This window comes from Enhydra lutris, unplaced genomic scaffold (genome assembly GCF_002288905.1).
Source record: "Enhydra lutris kenyoni isolate GAN:26980312 unplaced genomic scaffold, ASM228890v2 scaffoldscaffold8, whole genome shotgun sequence".
In the NCBI taxonomy this organism is placed as follows: Eukaryota; Metazoa; Chordata; class Mammalia; order Carnivora; family Mustelidae; genus Enhydra; species Enhydra lutris.
The window spans coordinates 35,689,984-35,704,706 of record NW_019154092.1 but is presented as its reverse complement, the minus strand read 5'-3'; the positions used below and the strand labels follow the sequence as shown (position 1 = coordinate 35,704,706).

The 14,723-nt window shown below is 36.0% G+C and overlaps 1 protein-coding gene across 3 annotated transcripts in view; it reads right to left on the bottom strand.

Moving 5' to 3' along the window:
• The window catches only part of LOC111142649 (phosphatidylinositol 3-kinase catalytic subunit type 3), a 143,760-nt gene that overhangs the window by 33,148 nt on the left and 95,889 nt on the right, over nt 1-14,723 (bottom strand). For all 3 annotated transcript variants that reach the window (XM_022495965.1, XM_022495967.1, XM_022495966.1), the window contains 2 exons: nt 13,738-13,822; nt 6,732-6,806 (listed from right to left, as the gene is read on the bottom strand). In XM_022495965.1, the coding sequence (XP_022351673.1) occupies nt 6,732-6,806; nt 13,738-13,822 (160 nt within the window). The remainder of the gene's footprint in view (nt 1-6,731; nt 6,807-13,737; nt 13,823-14,723) is intronic.

Sequence of the window (14,723 nt, the reverse complement as noted above, 5' to 3'; positions counted from 1 at the left end):
GACAAAATTAAGCTAACTAATGAAAAGGGGGCAAACTATTCAAGAAAAAACAATTTTTAAATGCTACACATTTTCATTTTCCCTGTAGTCATTAAAGTCATTAAAGGTTTCTCAATAAATTCTCAGACCTACCATATGAACTGAATGAGAAACTGAGCCTGAGGCCCAGCAATTTGTAATTTAACTTGCTCTCCAGGTGATACTGATACAAGCCAAAGCTTGAGGACTTCTGGCCTACTTTATACTGACTAATACAACTCTCAACTGCAGGTAAGTCACTATAGAGGGGACACTGGCAAGGAGAATTACCTCAGTGAATTAAAATTCATATTCAATACTAATGGTTACAGTTTCCCTGTGTTGTATAACCCCATTACTTTAAAATTTGACACATTTTTATGTTCAAGGGGTTACTAAAAAATGTACTAACTTTTTATTAATCTAATTTATGGTTGCTAGTCTATGGTAGAATTTGAATGCTTTAAAGTACAATTTAACCCTGTCCAAAATCATTCATTACAAAAGAAAACAAATGCAGTGACTACCCAACTTTAAGAACTATATCACCTAATAAGAAAAATTAAAAAAAAAAAAAAAAAGAATATCCTAATCTACAGTTTTACTTCAACTGAATTAAGCTTTGTCATGTTAAAGGTGATACAAAAGGAGGTAGACTGATTTGTCTCCACAATGTGACTGACCTTCAACCAATCTAACCAACCTGTGTTACCTGCAAAGGCATTGCTTATTTCAGCTTCTGGGTATTTTTACTAGCATGTGTGCTTTTTTCCACTTATATCCCATAGAAACCCAACACATTCTTCATGACTCAGTCTAAGTTACTTTCTCCATGAAGTAATTTCCAGCCCCTTAAGCACAAAGAGTATAACACTTTATCACTCTCTATTACTTCTAATGAGAAGAAACGATGACCTTCTAAAATAAACTTATGCAAACAAACAAAAAAAAGAAAAACAAGACCTTTACAACAACCATTAACATTTTCCCTATGACAGGTTTCAGTAAACATAAGAAGGCTGACTTCCTGATATTGACTATTCAAGGACCTTTCAAAAACTCAGATTTTAAACAATGTCTAAAAAGAAAACTAGTCACATGAACGTACGTCCTTCGCATTATCTAACCATCTAAAGTAATGATTAATAAAGACTAAAAAAGTATTTATAGATTAAAAGGGGGTGGTCTCATGCACCTGGTTCTCTTTTGCATACATGAACAGAGAAAAAACAAATTGGTAAAAAACAAATATTATGCCCATAGTCTATAGTAAAAATAAGTGTAGGCTGGAAACAGATTATCCTAGAAAACCTAAGGATGGTTAAAAATACATGAAAAAACTTACTTCATTTATTCCTTTTAAAAGCATTTACTGGGTGCCTACTAAATGCATAGAACTTTTTCTGCCCTCTTCTCTCAAGTCCCAGAGAATAAATAAGCACATTAAGAAAGTCTATATAGATTTAGATTTTAAAGTATACTTTATCTACCAAACTAATTAACTTAAATACAAATAGCTTAGGAAGTGCAACCATTTGAATAGTTAACAAAATTCTTTCTAGGTAAGATTTTGAACTACTGTGTTATGCCTCATGGTGGGGGGGAAGAAAAACAAAACACAGAATCAAACATGTTTCTTTTCAAAATCTCAAGGTTTACCTTAAAACACAAAAAGAATAAGATAAAATCAATGATCAAATTGGCTGTTTCTCTTTTATAAACCTTCCAATACTGGGGCACCTGGGTTGTTCAGTCTCTTAAGTGTCCAACTCTTAATTTCGACTCAAGTCATAAACTCAGGGTCCTGAGATCAAGCCCCACATCAGGCTCCATGCTAGGCATGGAGCCTGCTTAAGATTCTCTGTCCCTCCCTCCCTTTGCCCACACCCCTCTCAAAAATAAACAAAACAGGCAAATAAACTAATAAATAATAAACAAGTAAATAAACAAATAAACCTTCCTATACTACCAAAATAAAAAGCCAGTCAAAACATAATTTAAAAGGCAGTAACCTTAAAAGAGTTTGGATTTTAGGATGGGGAAAAAGGAATTTTTGAAGTATTTTTTTTTATGTCTAAATATATGACTCCAAATAAAAGCTTCATAAGCCAAAAAGGAAAACATTCTTATTTCCTGGTAGTGAAACAAACAAAACCGTAACAGTTAGCCAGCCCTGAAGGAATGTTTACTATAAGCTCCAGATACACAAAAACTCGATCATATTATCTTATTCAACCCTCACACTACCACCAAAGAGAGATTCTGTTATTATCTGCACATTCAGAAAAGTGACTGAGTCACAGATGTAAGTAACTTACCCAAAGTAACCCAATGGTGGAGGGGCAATTTAAACCCAAAGACTTTTACTTTAGAGCCTGAATATTAACTCCTATGTGAGAATGTTCCTCAGAATTAAAAAAGAAAGTCAGTCAATTTCATATAAAATTAAAGAATGATAAAGAAGAAAAGTGCCCAACTAGGCTAACAATGACTTTCTTAACTTCAAGCTTTCTGACAAAAGATTCAGAGTATTTATTACTCGGAAGTGCTGAGACAGACAAAAAGCCACCAACTCCTCTCACTACACAAAACGACAACTCCAGATTGGATGAGCCAACCTTGGGACCTACAAAGAACTTTTCCATTTACTACAGACACCAAGTTCCTAGTTCCACTTGTGAATGTTTTTCAGTTACTTAAATACTAATATTAAAAGTTAATCCTATTATAAAGTCTGTATATCATAAAGAACAAAGTTTTTCAGTTATACTGGTCTTGTTTTTTCCCCTCAAATTTTAGAAAATTAAAAAGCAAAAAACAAAACAAAAAAAACTTTCCCAAGAGTTGAGATAAACTCATATTATGTTCTATTTGAGCCCTGCCACAATTGAATTACCCTGAATAAACTTCTGAAAGCTCCCTCAAAGGACACCAACTCTGAAAAAAATAAGTTTTTCAATTCCACTGTAGAGCCTAAATTTTTAATTTCTTGCCCAGAAAATGCTATATCACTGGATTAATAAGTGAAACACCATTCACTCCCAATTTGCTTCAGGAAAACAATGTTGTAAGGGACCACATGGCAATACACTGACAAAGGAATTTCCAGACTTTCACATTTATGGTGGACACACATCGCCCTCTGCTGGACAAGCTAAGGATACTTCAACTATGCAAAAGTATCCACAAACCAATAAATACAGGCAAAAAAAAAAAAAACCAAAAACCAAAAAACAAAAACAAACTTCTGGGAAATCTGGAATCGAGACTCAATTTTGCATTTTTGCACATTATTGTATAAATTTTACAATTCTTTCTATGTTGTGAAACACTTTCCTCCACACACTTCTGAAGTTATCAGTCTGACCTTTTTGTGTCTCATCTAAATTTATAGGTAGAACAGTGTGTTGGGGGTAAATCCCTAAAAGATCCCCAGTAAAATGAAATTTAGCTGTCTTCTTCCTCTCTGTTCCATCTCTCTTACCAGGGAACTAGAAATAGATCAATCAGTGGAACTGTGATTACCATTTCAAACCACTTTCATCCCAAAGCAGAGACATAGACACTATATCTATTCAGGCTGGTAAATCAGAGGACAGAAGGTATTTTATTTTGAAGAATGAGAGAAATGTTATTTGTCATTTAAAAAAATTGTTCCTCCAAGACTGAGATTGGAGGGTTATAGAAGAGAATCTCAAATTTTAACATGTCACAGTCTGTGTTGAAGGCATAAGGATCTAAAACAAACGAGGGAAGGGCTTCATGATATTTGAGGCATTTTAACTACAAGTACTGAAGTGTATTTCCTGCAATGAACCACATTCAAAATTCACTTTCAACATATAATAGTTGTCTAAACTATACAAAGTCTAGTTACAACATATATGTAATTAATATAACTTACTACCTCTTTGAAATACGGACTTTCAGTAAAAAATGCATATAAACACAAAAAAACTCAAAATAAATCATAAATTCTTAGAAGTCACAGAATGCATTTTATTTTCATTTGTCTTGACATATTTAGTGTTTCCTTACACAGTATCATTCAAACTGAACTTGAAAATTAAAAACATTTATGCTAGTAAGACTTAACATGATAACTGTATGATATAAATGGATGAAATAACTAAAGATGAGTTAAGAAAAAATAACTGAAAGAAATGCTGTTTCTTAAGAAAGAGTGTGTGTCTCTCATCTAGCACGTGGTAAGGTTTGGATTTTTAAAGCCAAAGTTGGAGCACCCTCTAGTGGAAAACTGGTGACAAGATGCTTAAAACCTGATTCTGAAATTTTTATACTTCTAATTCCATTAAAACAAGTAACTGTGATAAGTAACTGACCACAGAAGTATATTAAATTGACTCCGCTTTCCAAATCTTATTCCTAAAATATCCCTATCAAAATATACACACACACAACAGAGCAGTTCTCAAAGTTCAAAAGAAAGAGGTCTATTATTTAACCATTTCCAAATGAAGAGACAACACATGTGAAAATAACATTATAAACGTAATGCTACTCTATACAACAGATAATTCCAATGTAATTATCAAATGATTACAACACAAAAACAAATGGAATCACTCTGGTACTCTGATTCTTATGGTTAAAAGATTTAACTGAAAAAGGCAGTTAAGGGACAACACGACAACTTTTTCCAACTTACAGTTCTCTCCAAACACACTGCAGTATTTTATAAATATCCTTTGCTAAATTGGCAAATTTGGCAAGAACCTCTATGACATTCCTTAGTCCTGGTTAGTAAAACTGCCTGGCCTTGACAGAGACATGGTTTCCACATGCAATTTCTTTTTTCTTCTTTTTCTTTTTTTAAAATAATTTATTTGGGAGAGAGAGAATGAGAGAGAGACAGAGCATGAGGGGTGGAGGGTTAGAGGGAGAAGCAGACTCCCTGGTGAGCAGGGAGCCCGCTGAGGAACTCAATCCCGGGACTACAGGATCATGACTAAGCCAAAGGCAGTCGCTTAACCCACTGAGCCACTCAGGTGTCCCCTCACATGCAGTCTCTACCATAGATAATTTTTCACACTAAGCAAAACTAAATATATGAAATTCCAGATGATGAAAATTAATAGGGTTAGTCGTATATAATAATTAGACTAATTTGATGTATGAAGCTACATTTGATGTGTTAAATTCTTGGTATCACATTTTGAAGGAATACTAACTAAAGAGAAAATGTTCTTACCTGAGAGACCATTTTAAGAGTAATTTAAAATCTATTTTCTGTGGAAGGCTTGAGGAACTTGAATTATTTAGCCCAGGAAGAAAAGACTACACAGAGAGTGCAATATTTACTCATTCATTAAGTCAACAGTGATTTATCAATCACTTTAGCTAGGGGTTGTTCAAGGCTCTGCAGGTACAGGAGCAAATCAGATGGACAAGGTCTCTGCTCTCATGAAACCTGCGTCCTGAATAGGAGATGATGATAAGAAGTCAACAAGGCCCACAAGGACCTGGATTTATGCCTATTCTGTTCTTTTTGGTATCGCCAGTACCTAGAACAATACCTGACACACAGGAGGTGCTCAAAAACTATTTGCTGAATTATACAAAAAGGAGGGCTTTGGCTAGTGCTTAAGTGCTTTAAAGAAAACAAAACTATAATAGAGTAATGGATAAGGGCAGTGTGCAAGTATGCACCTTTTCAGATCAGACAGTTAAAAAGGTTCTTCTTAGGAGATGCCCCCTGAACTTAGGCTTAATAACCAAAGATGGACTTGAAATGATTTGAGAGAAGAACTTTCCAGAGAGAAAAACAACAGGGACATTTGCCTGAGGCAGGAGTAGTCTGACATTCACTCATTCAACCTGGTCAGTATGGGGAAGCCACAAATTTACCACAGTGAAGAGCTCAGATTCTATTCAGATAGTTTGGGCAAAAGGTGTTGGTGGCTTCAAATAGGGTCAAGGCAGTGGAAATGAAGAGAGCGGGTAACTTAATGATCCATTTTGGAGAACAGTAGACAAGATCTGCTAATAGGTTTAATAATGAGATGATGCCAAGAGAAGAATTAAAAATGACTCTTAAGCCTGGGGCTTAAACAACTGGGTGGATGATGCTACAATTTCCTGAGACAGAAAAAAATGAAGTAAGGAGCAGGTATTATTATGCAGGTAATGGAGGAAGGGAACAACTTTTACAACTGGCCACCTACCTGGGATGTCAAGTAAGTGGTTGGATATTTCAGTCTGAAGCTTCATGAAATGGACTGAAGTACAGAGCTGTAAGTTTGGAAGTTGTGTGCTTAGAGATGGTGTTAAAGGCAAGGGGCTCAAGAGTTAACAGGAAGAGAGGGATTAGAACGATTATTCCATGGAACTCCAAGGGGAAAAGCAAAAAATTAAAGATAAGGGTTAATGTGAGTTAAATACAGTTTGGTAGGAGAAAGAACATTCTGACACTCTAACTAGAGCTGTACGGTAAGAGACTTGACTACTTGCATACATTATGGGCTTTCTACCCAAGGAGGTCTTTTTAGAAGTAAGGGCTAGATGACCACCTGTTATTACTAAAGTGATTCTTTTAAGGGATGAGAGTTTTCTTCAAACTTATCATATAAAGGAACTTTTAAGACATATATGATTAATTTCCACTTATGTAACTTATGTTACTAAGCAGATTTCACAGTAAAAATCACTGGCATATAAAATGTATGTATCTGCTAGTAGCCACTAGTTGTTACCTGTTTTTGTTAGCAAAAGGTTATCCAGATGTCTGTCTCCAACTCCAAGTATGTATGTAATCACACAATATCCAGCTGCAAAGTAACAGTTCAAAACGAAAAATAGTGAAAAACACATGCAAACCAGGTTAAAACACACAAATGAATATAAAAGCAGTCTGTGTTACTCTAATTTCAATTTGATGACTACTTTTTGATATCTCACCTAACTTCTCAAATATGGCATCTTCTTTGATTCTATGAAGAGTTTATCACTTGAAACTCAATATAAATTACTATTTGCATGAGAAATCACATCCTGTAGAATTCTGTCAAATTACAAAAGTCACTTGTATCAAAAGTTAATTCAGGCTTCAGCAGCCTTAATTATAACATGATTCTCCCACTTCTCATTTCAAATTGGACACGTTACAGATGACAGCGAAAAAGAAGTATCTACAGAAATACACATAATGAAGTCAATCATCCCACTACACTATTATCTATAAGATAACAAAAGTAAATGCAGGGTTTAAAAGGAAAATCTTTAGAGAACCAATTGTGAAGTGTCAGCAGATAGAAAAACAACAGAAATGTGAGTGGTAACAGCACTTAAGAAGTTCAAAGTATAATCTTTTTTTTTTTTAAGATTTTTTAAATTTATTTATTTGAGAGAGATCACAAGTAGACAGAGAGGCAGGCAGAGAGACAGAGACAGAGAAAGAGGGACGCAGTCTCCCTGCTGAGCAGAGAGCCCGATGCGGGACTCGATCCCAGGACCCTGAGATCATGACCTGAGCCGAAGGCAGCGGCTTAACCCACTGAGCCACCCAGGCACCCCATCAAAGCATAATCTTCTTAAGTACTCAGAAAAATTACATGAGCAGAGCCAGGGGCAAAGTCACTCACTGACTCTAGCTTTATTCTTTTATCTTTCTCTTCTAAAAAGTCTGGAAACCTGTCATATGTTGAAAATGCTCAAACAAAATAAAGCAAATAACTCCTTTTTGAAGGTTATTTTCTTCCATTCTATTGCCTGAGAAGATATACAACTGGCAAACATACAGATGACTATACCAGTATTTACAAAAACATATTTATCTCAGTTAGTATGTAGAAAAAAAGACTGGACCTCCTGTTAATGACTAAATTAATTTCACTGGGTTAATCTTTAATTATTAATTAACTAATCACAGTTACAACTTATGGAAGGTTACTTAGGTACGCACATTACATCCATCATCTCTAACCCTTATAATGATGCCAGTTAAGTACTACACTACCATCCAAATGAAAACACCTTAGGCTCTAGAAGTTAGCAAGATTGCACAAGGTCACTGGGCTGGAATTTATTCTAAAGTCCTTGCTCAGGCCACTTCCACACTATAAAGCCCATGTTCCCCAAAGTGGCTAGAGAGGTGCAGTACTCCCCAAGATATTTAAACTCAAGTTTATTTGTTTAGAATAACTAACCATATTCTACAGATAAAATTCTATAGTATATGTATTTGAAACTATATCCATATGTACAGAATGTAGGAAAGCATACTCTCATTCAAAGAATGCTTCTACTAACAATTTTCACTTAACTGTAACAAAATCAGTTACTCTCAAAATAGAGCCTGCAGTGTGACAGGACCTAGTCATTTGCCCATGCACTATGCTTCTTCCTTAACACAAAACCAGGATGTGGGGGGTGAGACTGTGCCTAGGTAAGAGAATGTGTTTCCCAGCCTCGCCTGCACTTAGGCATGCCCAGGGAACTAAGTAAATGTAGCTCTGTGATGAGTGTTTTGAAAGACGGAGCAGACTGAGACAAGGAGTGGGCCTTTTAGGCTTTTTCTCCAGGCTAGCTAGACCGCAAACCTGATGACTGTGTTGGCAAAAGTCATTTAGGACCATAGGGAAAAGGCCAAGAGAATCACAAAAACCTTGGCTGGCCCTAACATCTGTAAGCAGCTGAAACAACCGCAGCGGCTGACATCTGGGCTTCCTACAGAAGATAATGACCTGTGTGTATAAACCACTACAGATTATGTGAACTTCAGCTGAATTCAACCATTGACACACTGAGTGATCCACTGAGGAACTTGAGGGTCACTGACATAAAGGATGAGCTTGATGGCCAAAATTGGACTCCTGTTTTTATAGTTTATAAATAAAGTTTACTGGAACTCAGCCACACCCAGTCACATATTTCTTGAGCACCACAATGGCCTGGCCGAATGGCTGCACCAGAGACCATGTGGCCTGAATCTGGGCTACAGTATTTTCTACATGGAGGGCTTGTGAGGAAAAGTGGTCTGACTCTTGATCTGCAGAGCAGCTTGTCAAAACATGAGACACAGACTGGAAGCATCACCCTCACCTAGAAGCCTGATAAAAACAAAGATGCTTAGGGCACACTTCAGTCTTGCTGCATCAGAATTTCTAGAAGCAGTGGCCAGAGAGCGATGATTATATACAAGAGAAGGTTGGAAAGCCCTCTCTAGTATTTTAATGTACATAAGAATCCCCTGGGAATCCTATTAAAATGAAGATTCCGATCAAACCATGAGAGGCCAAGCACTGGGATTCACCAGCACAAACACACTTCCAGACGAAGCTGAAGCTGCCGGTCTGTGTCTTGGACGTGCAGCAGCGGCACGCTCTAACACTGCTGCAGAATGTGCAGTTCCGCAAATGACTACTGGCTCCCCACAGAACACCCGGGAAGTGACTTACCCAAGGATGCTGAGTCTGGTATTCACAAAGAGAACATATAAGCACTGAGTACACTGAGCTAAGATGTGAGTCACTTGGAAATCTGGTTTGTCGCTCAATACTTGTGAAGGATACAAACTCCTGCTGATAATGTGCTTACAAGGACAACTGAACTGCAATTTTCAAAAAGTACATCACTATGGGGATGCCTGGGTGGCTCAGTTGGTTAAGCGGCTGCCTTCAGCTCAGGTCATGATCCCAGCGTCCTGGGATCGAGTCCCACATCGGGCTCCTTGCTCGGCAGGGAGCCTGTTTCTCCCTCTGCCTCTGCCTGCCTCTCTGTCTGCCTGTGCTCGCTCACTCTCTCTCCCTCTGTCTCTGACAAATAAATAAATAAATAAAATCTTTAAAAAAAAAAAAAAGTACATCACTATGTACCAATGCACTTGAGCTACTGTTTGGTACAATGTCCTTTTTTCTTAATTATAAATTAGCTTTGTCACTACTTTGTTTCAAACTGTTTAGCCATCCCTACAGAGTAATAATGACTCATATGTGCAGCAATAGTACTTTTGACCTAGAAGTTTTTATGTAACTTGATATGCCATAAATTTTACCTGTCTCTATTGATAGGGCAAGATGTTTTGATAAACTACTTTCTATCACTGCATTTGCTTTCACAATAACATTTCGTTGTTATTATTGGATTATTTTCCAGTGGAAACGGGAAATGTATGGAAAAGCATCTTATACCCTGCCTCAGTGGGCTGGGGTCATAAATGTGTTCGATGGTCACTTCAATTGATGTTTTTTTAGGTCAAGTGAGATACCATATGATCTTCCCTCTTTCACATTTATATACATGGTGGGGGTGTGAATTCAGAGTGTTCCAATAATTCAAACTGTCAATGCTTAAGAGAAAGAGTACATCCTGAAAAAGACATTTGAATTAAGAGTGGGATGATCCCCAGAAATTTTTAGGACACAGATAATAGATTCAGAACCATCTAGGATGGCACAGTGTAGATCAAGGGATTTTTAGAGGAACTGAAGCTATTCTTTAACTTCAGTGGAAATACTATACCTGTCCAAGAGAATCTTGTCCAAAGGATGCTGTCCATTAGTATTACGACCCCATGTGAAATGTATTCAAATTGGGTTTTTTTTGTTTTGTTTTGTTTTTAAAGATTTTATTTATTTATCTGACAGAGATCACAAGTAGGCAGAGAGGCAGGCAGAGAGAGAGGAGGAAGCAGGCTCCCTGACGAGCAGAGAGCCCGATACGGGGCTCGATCCCAGGACCCTGGGATCATGACCCGAGCTGAAGGCAGAGGCTTTAACCCACTGAGCCACCCAGGCGCCCCTCAAATTGGTTTTTAATACAACTTTGATTTAAAGTAAAATACAGAGAAATATTAGACAACTAAGCAATAATTTCCCTTTACTTAGTAAAGATATGTGTGTGAAAGTAAGTAGTGCTCTCACATTTACTTGCATGATATAGACTTGACACCTTGCATAATCTGGAAATGTCACCCTAACTATTATCACTTTCTTCTTACACTCTGCCCACGACCCAAAACTTTACTTTCTAAAATGAAAGTTACACATACATCTATATGATAATGTCCAATAACCAGATTCTAGTACAAAGTAGCTAACAACTTATTAGTCACTAACTCCTCTAATGAAAAATTAAAGTAATGACTTTCAACCTCTGGTATAACCTGGAATGCTACCAAACTTACTGAAACACAAATGATGATTTTGTAACACAGCAAGATATATATGAAACAGAAGGCTACTCAAAATAAGATGAAGAGAAGGCCTGCCATCAATCAATTATCAGGGAAGGAATAATGTGTAACACTGGGGGTAAAAAAGAGGAACAAGATCCAATTTGAATTTAAGTGTCCAAGAGGTGTAATTTAAATGGCTATTTTTTTTTTTTTAATGAAAAAGCCAGTCATATTTTCATTAGGTCTTGGGAAAAAATAGAACACTATATAAAAGGCACGACACTCTGACATGTATCTGCAATACACTGTTCTAGTAATTTTACTAAAATTTTCAAATTTTAGTCAATATTTATAGATGATATGTGTGTGTGTATATATATATATTTCAACTAGAAAAAGTTAGCATTCTTTATCAAATAGATTTATGATGTAAAAAAGTTTACAGTAACTATCTAAAAGTTCAGTAAGAAGACACAAGGTAATTGTTGGAAGGCATGTGAAATATCTCATGTAACAAGACACTGAGAACTGGATAAAGATAAAGAGAGAGGGGTGCCTGGGTGGCTCAGTGGGTTAAAGCCTCTGCCCTCAGCTCAGGTCATGATCTCAGGGTCCTAGGATCGAGCCCCGCATCAGGCTCTCTGCTTCTCTCAGCGGGAAGCCTGCTTACCACTCCCCCTCTGCCTGCCTCTCTGCCTGCTTGTTCTCTCTCTCTGTCAATTAAATAAATAAATAAAATCTTTAAAAAAAAAAAAAAGAGAGAGAGAGAGAGAGAGAGAGAGAGAGCCACACATTCTTTAACACACTTTTCATTCAAGGTAGGAACTACAGCCCCTCCCTTTGGGTCCAGGCAAGCTCTGTGACTTTTCAGTCCAGGTCTTCAGAAACCAACAGTTTCTACTTCCTGTCTCTTAGAGTTCCTCTTGGAACCCAGTTCTGAGAAGCCCAAGCCACAGAGAGGCCATGTACAGGAGATCTGACTGGCAAGCCTTGTTATAAAAGACAGTATGATCTGTCATGTGAGTAATCTTAGACATCCAGCCTGTCTTCAGATAATATGTAATTTTTTCAGAAAACAGAACTGAAGGTCTGAAAAAATAGGAAAGAAAAGAAAGAGGAAAAGGAAAGAAAAGAATGAAAGCAGGGAAGGTAGGAGAGAAAGATAAGAAAAATCCAGAGTGGGAGAGCAAGGGTAAGTAAAAAGAAAGAATACATTTTCTCTGGAATGTTTCAATTTTTTTTAGTTCTTAAATCTACACTGTATGTGGTCATTTTTATGGGTAAACACAGTTACATGTAACATGTTATATTCCTTCAGTAAAAATAAGATCAAACTGTAAAGGATTTTAATATACATACATATTTTATTTTGGTGCTTTTAAAGTTCCCAGGAATATTACATTTTCTTTATACTTCTAAGCCAAACCTACAACATCAAGTATAAATTTGGGGAGAAATTATGTTGTCTAAAATAATCTAGACTTCACAGGAACATTGTGAAAAATATTTAAAAAATGCCATGTATAAGAAGCAGTTTACAAGACATAAAATGATATGAAAGTTTAAATGTAATAGTTACATGTCTATAAAACCCCTTACTTGCTTCTTCCTAACTTAAGGATAGGTATAAACAGGAACATAACCATAAAATTTTAATAAAATGACTTCTTATATACCATATCCCATCCAGGGCTCAAATCTACTATCAACTCCTTTATTAACCCTCCCTTAAACAATCTAGTTACTAAAAACAAACAACAAACAAAAAAACCTCTTCAGAAAATCTTGAAAAAGTCCTCTAGAATATAAACTTCATGAGGATAGGTAGGCATAAATGATCAAAACATATGAATTAATCCCTATGGCATTTTACCACTTACTTATTTCCAGGAAGGCACCATAGAATAAAATATCTTGAGAGGCATCCTCCTAACACAGCTCTTGAGATTTATCTAAACCATAATTATTGCTGAGATTTTTCCCACAGTCTACTAACTGCAGTTATGCAAACACAGGGAAAATATAGGGGAAAATTAACAGCTTCCGGGAAGAGATAACTTGTAATTTTAGCACAGTTAACCCATTAAAGACTAAATAGACTTTAGACCTTGTTACTACTATTATGTCAAAACATTAATGACTTGTTTTATCAGGATTTTGTATCTTTTAATCATCTTCTTATAGAGAATTTAAATCTGCCATGATCGGAATGTCTATGTCCTCCCAAAATTCACACAATGAAATCCTAATGCCCAGTGTGATGGTATTAGGAGGTGCTTACCATCCTAAAAACTCAAAAACGAGAGCCCACAGAGCTCCCTAGCCCATTCTGCCAGGTGAAAATACAACAAAAAGTCTTTCACCCCAAAAAGGCCCTCTCCTGACCATGCTGGTATACCCTATCCTGGACTTCCAGCCCCTAAGCCAACCTCTGGTATTTTGGAGCCCAAAAGGACTAAACAGCCCAAAAGGACTAAGATAAAATCCTACAAAGTGCTAAATGTAAATGTGTATGAATACGGCAACATTGGGATAGCCTATTTCCTTGACTCCAACGTACCAATGGAAGAGTTTGAAAAACTTACCACAGCTTTTAACATATGTGTCCATAACTTCAGCACTAATGCCATTTGGCCCATTCTCACTTGGTGCATACTTTCTAAAGAAGTTCTGAAAAGATAAAATTTACATGTTTATGAATTCAGTATGATCCTTAAGCAAATCAGACATTTTGAAATGATAAGAAATTACCAAATGTGTAATCTAAAGCTTAGTCAGTAATTATAAAATGTGGACTTTAAAAAGTATATTCCAAGAATTAGTCTTATTACTATGCTTACTTACAGTTAAGATTTAAAAAAAAAAAAAAAAAGTATGCTGTTACTTTCATATCTTAGGGAAAACATTACATAAAATTAAATAAATTTACTGCTATTTCTCTATACTCAATTCATCCTTTTCTTTTACCTTTCTTCTGAATGTAAAAAATGAGGGTTTTTTGGTACCATATATTCCCCTTAAAATGAACATGAGTTATTAAAATTATCTTTTAAGTTTAACTACTATTAGTATTAAAAAACCTCCAGTTATAAAACAAATAAGGGGATGTAAAGTACATCACAGGAAATATGGTCAATAATATTGTTAATAACTTGGTGACAGACGGTGATTAGACACATGGTGATCATTTCGTAATTATATATTGCTGAATCACTGTGCTGTACACCTCAAAACAAGATGATATTGTTATGTCAACTATATGCCAATAAAAAAAGCTCAGTAAAATCACATTCAAATTTGTAAATTAATTAGAATGCAAGTGCTAATTCTTACAGAAAATTAATGGAAAGATAAATACAAGAGAGATGTGAACTGAACGAAAGAATTACAGGGGGACAATAAATGCACTACAGTGAAAGAGTCTGGAATCAGTGTGGAAAACAGTGTTTTGTTTTGTTTCTGACTACCAACTGGAACTATTCCCTTACTTATTAAATGTTGAAGAAAAACAACTTATTAAATGTTGAAAATACAAGTAACATGCTGTTAAAAAATTTTATCCTATGTTTCA